At 39.9% G+C, this 9213-nt stretch overlaps 1 protein-coding gene across 6 annotated transcripts in view; it reads right to left on the reverse strand.

Annotated features, from left to right (window-relative positions):
- Positions 1-439: 439 nt before the first annotated feature.
- LOC107263792 (nucleolar protein 4-like) overlaps positions 440-9213 on the reverse strand; it is a 42440-nt gene continuing 33666 nt past the window's right edge. For 5 of the 6 annotated variants that reach the window (XM_015731368.2, XM_015731366.2, XM_025081154.1 and 2 more), the window contains 4 exons: positions 8623-8769; positions 5829-6043; positions 5534-5724; positions 440-5247 (listed from right to left, as the gene is read on the reverse strand). In XM_015731368.2, the coding sequence (XP_015586854.1) occupies positions 5081-5247; positions 5534-5724; positions 5829-6043; positions 8623-8769 (720 nt within the window). In that variant the 3' untranslated portion in view covers positions 440-5080. The remainder of the gene's footprint in view (positions 5248-5533; positions 5725-5828; positions 6044-8622; positions 8770-9213) is intronic. The other variant, XM_025081152.1, reaches the window with a different exon arrangement.

Genomic DNA, 9213 nt, shown 5'->3' on the forward strand with positions numbered 1-9213 from the left:
AACGACGAAATGTGTATCTATTGAAGTAGCTCGGGTTGGCTAATTGATTTGGAGTGTGAAACTTTTTACACCGTATGTCTTTTGCAGCGCCCTGTATAGTCGGATACAGGTTCGATTTCACAATCCTAAGATCCTGATCGTGCAAGGGACCCATTCGACTTTCCATTTCGTTCGGTACCGCTGCTACGTTTATGTTTGTACCGTGATCTATTGAGCGCGTGCCGGTAATGGCTTCGATCATGAATTGTTCACACATTCGGATGTTTTTGGATTTTTATTGATTGATTAGAGTCACGACATGTAAATCAAATAGACTGTGGTATAATACCGGCTATTGAGATATGAGTAATGTAGGTATAGTAATAAATATCGTCATTGGCAAATATGTATATAGCGAAAGGATATATATATATATATGTATGATAAAAAAATTGTGTAATTATAAGTTGAATAATTGATTATATTTGGTAAAACATTTACAAGGTAATAAGATTTTTTTTTCATTTAACGTGTGTTACATTTACAGGCAAGGCATCCTCAAAGACCGTACCAACTCTACAGTAATCGTAATAATGTAATGTTATTTATAATAAAGTATGTACCATCAAATTATCTGTCTCGTTATTATTAATATTAATGTTATTATTATTACTATTATTATTTCTCAGGAACAAATACATGTTTTTTTTTTTTTTATCAATATACATCAATTCGCAATTATCATATAAACCGTAGAACTGTCCCGGTAGGGATCAAGGAATGGACACTTTCGAAATATATTCTTTTTTGCATAGAGAAAAAAGATCTCTCGAATATATCCAAATGTTTGTTTCTACAGAAAATCGATAGTTTGCGAAAAAAAAAAAGTAAATCCTCCCCATTTTTGTCTTACAATGAAAGTGTCCCATTTTTATTTCAACCCTTACTGTCGCCTGTCCCAGCACGTGGTCGTCCAGACCGACCAAGTTCAAATTTAAAAAAAAAAAGAAGAAAGGAACAGCATCGTTAGCACACGTTTTATTTATCACAGAGGTCAGCCCATCTTTTTTTTTTTTTTCTTCTAAGTCATCATCCGCAAAATTCTCAATTCCTATTAGAACATAAAAAAGAAACAGGTTGCGGCCGCACCTTGAACTTTTTTTCATTTTTAACACTGGGACGTTCCAAACGATCACGAGCATTGCGCCGGCGCATAATGAAAAGGGTCCTTATATCCGTACAAGTCGTTAATTCCTGGTTAATTGCTATGAATAAGATCGTGAAAGGTGGGAAGAATAGGGTGGGCTTGGTTAATGATACTGACGGTAATAATGACGGTACGTTAGTGATCCGTTAAGAAGCACGAAAACGAAGCCTTGATCGCGCACAAGAATTCTGGACCGGAAAACAAAGAAAGTTGGAATGAAGGAAATACTAACGATGAAGAAAACTACACAATCCGGACTAACGTCACGTTACGTTACAATAATCGACGTGGATGACTTTGTCTCTCGTTTAGGAATAACTTCCAAGATAATTCATACACTGAAATCCTACGGACACGACGTGTGGCTCCTTAGCGATTATCTCGTCGTTCGAAAGTGTCTCCTTCTTACCTGCTTTCTGGAAGCTTGAATTACTGGAGCGGAAGTGACGATTTTATTCTACATTGATTATTACGCGGCGTATAGGCGTATTATAAGATAGGACAGGAAAGTCATCCAAGGATATTTTTATCCTGAGGAAACGCATAATGGGATCGTTGATTAGATTGGAAAAGCAGTGGCCACTGTATGAGATCGAAGTACGGTACTCTGAGAAGGGTGAGAAGTATAATAAAGTATTTGGAGAAAAGGGCTTTAAGGAAGTCGAGAGACACACGCGTATTACGAGTAATTGAAAAATAACTGGCATTGCCGTCTGATTAATGTAATTTTATCAAAATTTCAATAAGCTATTGTACACGTGATAGCGCCAGCGTGACGGTAAACTGTATAGATGCTTATAAAGCCACTCGTCCAAACATTTCATATAGATAAGAGACAATGTATAACAAACATAAAATAATTAAAGAATTCTTTCGGAGAACAGAAATAACGAAAAACTTTTTTTTTCCCATCCACGATTAGTCATTAAAAATTCAAATTTATCTCCCTCCGTGCCCTTCCCTCCCCCAACAAACGAAAAAAAAAAAAAGTGGAATGTGTCTCCGCGTTTGTGAGTTCATCGTCGTCAATCGGTATCGGCATAAACATATTCTTTATATATTTTTCATATCTCTATATATATATTTATATATTCTCTCAGACGCTCTTCACCACTTTTCTTTTTTAATTCTCTCGCGTTAATCATCAATTATTCCCACGGTACACGCATCTCTGCAAGTTCACTCAAGCACTCACTCTGACTCATAATCGTACAATAGATAATCTCCAATCGCACCTCACGAAAAGCAACTTAATAATCGTTTCAATATTTATACGCACTTAGCTAGATAAATCTATGTACAAAACAACGATAAAAGTAAGAGTGCGAATCCGTGGAACGCGGATCCGAATAATAACGGATTCGATCGTACCGTGATCGTCCTGTTTCCTTTCCATTATAATATTTCCCTAAATAATAGATCGAAGAAAGTACAAGGAAGTAGTAATTAATAAGAAGAAAAACAAAAGGAAAAAGAAAAAATGACAAAAGAATAGAATAAACAAAATACGAGTCACCTGTTCCATCATTGTCAAAATCCACTCATGCTACTAATGATTTTCCTTTTCTATCGCGTTCGCTCATCATTCCGGACATTTCCCACAACATCGTACAATAAAATGATTTCAGGCGCTACAGAAACAGTGTTATCTCAACGATCTACCACTATATTATTATTTATCAGTATTCTTTGGTAACTCGGTGATGTATATGGAGACCATACATGTGTACGGACGCTGAACGATCACCCCTCCAAGATCGTTTGCGCAACCGGCATAAATAAAATAGTATGTAAACTCAAATATTATTCGATCGGTAATCATCGACAGATCGTGATCGTACAGCAACAACCGTATCTAATCATTGTGCCAAGTGTGAAATTATACATAAAAATCGTTCATTCCTCGCAGTACTGCCTCTATATACATATATATATCTTCACACGTGTGTATATATACACATATACAAGGTGACTCGAGTATTTATTTAAAAAGAAAAAAAAAAGTTTCTTTCGATCCTTCAATTTTTTTTTCTTTCTTTACATGTAATATACGTCTTGTCTCATCTTCGGCGTGTCAAAATGCGCTTTGTGCAATCGCACAGGAAAAAGAATCGGTACACTTTACACGTTTATATATATTTATATTATGTACACAGTATGACTTACTAACAAATGCATTGGCGTGCCACGGTTAAATAAATGATTGATCATCGATTTTTTGATTGATAGAAATAAATAGAAAAATTATTTTCCTATGCCATCTTTGACTTCCCATTTCGTTCTCTCACGCAGGAAACATTGGTTTACACCGTTTATATAATAGAGCAAAGGTATTCAGTAACAATGAAAACATATACTGAATCAATGTGATTATCGCGGCACGCCAGGAATCGTTTAAACTTCGTTTCTTGCCATTCGTAATGTCGTTAGGATTAATAGTTATCGTTTGAAAAATTTGTGCTGATCTAATATTAATGCCACGATAGATTTGTTTTTAAAAATACTAGTACTTTCGAACGTGAATAATTTTGTTTTGTATCGTCGACTGTCGTTCATTAACATTGTGATCACCAGACTCTCATTATACATACATACACAGTCATACATAACAGTAGACAGACGCCCTGTAGTTTTTATTCTCATTTCTTTCTATTTTGTGCTCAATCGCACAATATACCTATATATTTTTTTCTTTCTTGCTTCTCTTGCAATCTCCCACTCTCCGCCTTCTATCGAGTTTCTCCTTTCTTTCGCTTCGTCGGCCTTATCCATTATTAAGTAAATATTCATAGTTCCTCTCTATATACACCCTGTTTGAATAATTTCCTTAAATCGAAGGTCATTAATAATTATAACTTGCGAGCAGCCACATGACTTTACTCGCTTACTCTTCTCGCAATTTTCGCGTTTTCTATATATTTATGTATTTATATAATATTTTTATGGAATAACCTCGTGTAACTCTTACGAGTCTTAACAGAATTTACACTATTCCTTTGTTCTCTCTCAGTGCCTTTAAGCTTTGTAAAATTTAATTTTTTTTTATTTTTCAATTTCTTGCATTTTCCTTTATGATACTCGAAGCACTCTCAAAGACGCGCAGTTACGTTTCCAATTAGTTTCTATGAATTTTCATGTTCCACTGTCGTCTCCAGTTCCTGATCGATGGATTTCCTCATGGTCGTCTTAATAACAACTCACGATATATCTTGAATATGTAAGTGCCTGTGTGATATCGGACTGGCAGTCGCGCATACCGAAAGTACAAAATACGTTGCCAATGAGATCGGTAACTGGAAAATCCATCGATAAAAACTTCCAGCGAGAAAAAAAAAAAAAGAGTAACCGTACCGCTTAAGCCGAAAAGACAGTGTTCGCGCATGGCAATTGATAGACAGACAATTTTGCTCACGTTAAACAGCAAATTAAAAATCGTTAGAGATCGTTAAGGATTCTTACCGGTCTAACGAAATGCTTATAGGTAGATTGTACACGTATTTATATATGAGCCTGATGAATGAATCTGATCCGCTGAAGAAAGAACAATGGATACAAGGAATTTACAGGAAGCCAAGTGAATAAAAGCGAATACATTCTAACGATACTAAACAAAGCTATCCCATTTACCAACAGAGGGAAACGCAGTCTCCTAGCGTTTGTTGGTAATTCAAGAATCTTTAATGTGAACTTGAGATTATAAAAATCTCACGCAGTAGACCGGACAGAATCCCACATTACTTAAGGGAGATCACACACGGTCGATAAACTTTAATAATTACCGACCGAGATGCATTAGCCTTTCTGTACACTACATTCTCTATCTCCTCGGTCCAATTACGGTGGTTTGGGTAAGAACCCTAACTGTTGCATGGACGCGACGTACATGAGGTAATTCTAGGGCTGCTGGAGCAAAAGCTGTTCAAGTTCATCCGCAGATCTTAAGAGGAACGCCGCCGACTCCCTGTATCCGGTTATTAATTGCCTAACGGCGGTCATTTCCGTCGCATTTAATTTGTGGCTCAGCAACGGCTTCGTGTTCTTCATGCTGAGATCCGTGGGTCCTGAAAAGGAAAAAAAAGAAATAAATAAAAAACGTGGAAACTGAATTGTTAAGATCAGAGGAAAGGGTTGCGTTTACGCGCGTTGACAGACATGCTACTACGCTAAGTGATTTGGCAGTAGCATCAAAGGTGCTCGAGTACTATTGCAATGCCGTTGTAAATCTTCAGATTTTAGTGCAAGAGACATACGGAAGACCAACCGAGTGACATCAAAGAACTAAGCATTGTGCATTGTGCGCATTTAAGAAATAAAGAAACTTAAGAAAACACCAATAACCAATATTACTTTGTGTACCGTTGCTGAGGAGACCCGAGGTGAAGCTCTGAGTGGGATAAAGTCCAGCCGATAATGTTGGCGGCACAGCTGGCGGTCCAGCGCGTTGAAAAGCCTGACTAAAGTTCGGCCTATACATGGCTGTCGGTGCACCTCCACTCGCGACACCATTAACCGCTGATGAACTGACTATCGTCGCCTGACTGAAATTTATAATCGATTATAATATCATTAGTAAAATCGTTAATGAAAATTTAATGGAAAAAAATGACTTTTCTTTTCTACAGAATCATTGCACTATACCAACCTCATGAGACCCTTGTTATCCGTGGGAGTGAGTAGCTTAGATGCTGGCGCTAGTGATAATGGCGTCGAGGTAAGGGTGCTGCTCGGTAAATTTGAAAGACTGGTTAGAGGTGCCAGGGACGTTAATGGCGCAGGTGGGGTGTCCTCCCTCTTACCAGGCAGAGACTTCACCGGGGTGCTTGAGAAGTGCTCCAGACTCGCTCGTACGTCCGTTTGCTGAAACGAGGAAATATCGTCATTAGGCATTAGGGACGTTGGATATGCGTTTTTAATCAAAGAAGGAAAAAGCAGGTTAAAAATACATTTGCATCAATCCAGCATGGTTTCTGTTTATTATATGAGAAATTGAAACTACGTACACTGAATACGTTCTGTTTTGTACAAAACAAGTAAACCACACGATATACCCACTGTAAACACCAATATAGGGGTATTACTCAATGAGAAGTTTATCGCGACGCAACATTTTTACTCGCTTCGCTCTAGTAAATGCGTCTCATTTCACGAATGGTTTTATCGTCATGGCGGAACCAGAGACCTAGTCTAACATGGCGGAGAAATCAGAGACTCAGCCTCCCTTATATATTTCAGCGTCGTGATTTTTCCTTCTGGTCATTCCGCTTCCTACCTTTTTTCCTAGTTCTACCTTCGTACCCTGTCGGATGGGAGCATCAAAGTGCACAGGAGGAAGGAAAAACGGGGGAAGGAAGAGAGAAAAGTGCAATTGAAGAATCTAGAGAAACGATCGAAAGCAGTAAGGAATATCGACACGGTATACTATCGATAGAAACTGTCTTTAAGCTGACGTTAAGTCATCTAGCCACGTGTATGTATATATATATATACGTATATAGATACCTGTTGAGCGATCTGATTGTGATCGTACACTTCTTTGCGAATGACCCTGAGATTTTTCTTCCTCATGATTAAGTCAAGTGGATTGAAGTTTACCACATGCGACTCGACGACAAAGCCAAGCTCATTACTTGTCGATCATCGATATACACGAGTCGTTCACTTGAAACTTTCACCACAGGACCAATCCTCGCATCCCCACTGACTTCTCTCACTCGCAGCCGAATTTTTCACCCTGGGATCACCGAATGATCGCACACTCGCTACGTACGAGTATCACAGACTGACAAGAACTAGCGTGACATCTTCCTTGGAATTTCCCAGAAGTCCCTCCTCTCCACGCGTCCCTTCTCCCCACTGTTCCATCTATTTCTTCATCCTGATACGATCACCTCTCATCTTTTCCTCCTTCGAAATCTTTTCTTCCTCCGGTAAACTCGTTCTCGGAGCAACACGATGAGGACGACGTCGTCGCCGAGAGGAACGCACGGGTCCACCAACGAGACAGAATGGTGGATGCTCGGGGTCTTAGGTAGGAGAGAGAGAGAGAGAGAGACGATAAGGGGACACGTGTGACGGAGTGAGACAGTAGATGGCACCAGACCTATTTACCAGGCGTAGGAGTGGGAGGCTGCCGAAGAAGAGGAAGATGAGGACCGGCGAGTGGCGAGAACTCTGAGAGCCAGATGTGCGAGCGTGTAAAGTCGACGCGTGAGTAAGTTCATCGGGAATTCAGAAAAGGGAGGGCGCCCAACGAGGAGGAGGTGGCGATGCCACGAGGAGGTCGCTGCTGAAGGAGGATCGCGGCCGGAGTGGAATACAGGGAGGATAAAATCTTGGAGCGGATGTAGGGAGGTGTTTTTATGAAAGGCAAGCAGTGTGCGTTGACGTCAATTATATAGGTGGCACGGGAGATAGCCGGCTACGGACTGCGTAGAGGTCTCTTTAATGGGTTAGGTTTAGGTCGACAGAGGTTATCAGCTCCCGGAGGGATTTTCAAAGTAGATAACGAAACGAGAAGAGGCTTCGCGTGCGACACTTTGTCTAACCAAGATTCTCACAATGATCCCTTTCTTATCCGTAAGGAGCACATACGAGACACGTGAATCTATGCTCGCGTGAGATCTGCAAAAATCTTACCTACAAATATCACTTAAAAAGGATACCGATTACGTTGATAAGTATCTTATCGCCCGTTACGTATCCCAGAATGGATTCCGGATACGGTGTAACGTTAATACGTTCGTTTCAACCTAATTCCTTGTTAAGACGTATATCCACTTTTTGTCTGCACGATAACTCCGTGTCGTACGTGCGTGCACATCCATATAGGGGAATTACGATTATTTCGCCGAGAAATGGTTTTTCCTCGTGTTATCGTATAGTTTCAGGGCTTTCATTCTCATTGCTACGATGGATGTGAATTCCACGAATCTACAGACAGCCAAACGAGCACGTTCGTTTCACGCTCGGTGTGTGCGTAGCTTTATGGAGTGGGAGAGGTGCGCGACCCACGGGTTATCACTGGTCTCTCTTCGGTACCTATATCAATCCTAGCTACGTTTACGTATGTATTTCACTTTGAATCGTTATGCAGGAGTTTCACACGTTAATGTGGATTTTCATATGCGAGATATCTCGGTGCATACATATACATATATACGTCATGTCGTCGCATATAATGCATACTGCGCATTCGACAAGCGAATGAGGGTTTATATTTTCCCGGATTGTTGCTGGCTCATTTTTTCGAGTATATGTGAAAAATTTTTTATCTTACGAGTATAGGCCCCTTTTCGGTCGGTACTTTTCGTTCAGGATGTATTGATAAATTTTTTCCTAGAATATCACGTGCTTATGTGATATGTATGGGAAGAGGGTGGGGGGGGAAAGAGGTGTTTATTTCTTTATCGTTTAACTCAGAGTGCCAATTAACTCACCGTGGCGGCCGGAAGTGTAGGCATCGGCTCAGAAACTGGTTCCAGGCCGAGCCTCATACGCTTCGCATTGTTACTCTCATTTTCGCAGGCTGATGCCAAAATTTGCTCGGCCTGCACCGAGGTCAAGTGAGCTGGCGTTGGTCTGGCCTATAAAAAAAGTAGAGAGAGATGCACTCATCATACAAGGCTATACAGTCCATTCACGAAACAAATGTATTTTCAAGATGGCCATTCATTATCGTCAATCCCGTACGAAAGAGTAGCCTGAGCTACTGGCCCCCCTGAGCCTGAAATTTTGTTTGTCGGGATTGTACAAGGGAATACACTTGATTCAGTGTTCGGGAATGTCAAAGATTTCTCGGGAAGGCGCGGCGCCAAATTTAAACTGAATGTCCGCCTATTTAAATCGGATGACTAAATTGTCTGCGCTGGACCGCAGCGACAGAGATAGGACTATTTTTTAAAAGAAATTTTGACAATTCATCAAGATTGGACACTTTTTTTTATATATTCCCCAGGATTACGAAAAATGCGAAGGACTTGTGGGTGTATCTTGTTGGAGGTATTAAAAAAAAAAAAAAAAAAAAAAAA

The sequence above is a fragment of the Cephus cinctus genome, unplaced genomic scaffold (assembly GCF_000341935.2).
Source record: "Cephus cinctus unplaced genomic scaffold, Ccin1 Ccin1_scaffold0160, whole genome shotgun sequence".
Classification (NCBI taxonomy): Eukaryota; Metazoa; Arthropoda; class Insecta; order Hymenoptera; family Cephidae; genus Cephus; species Cephus cinctus.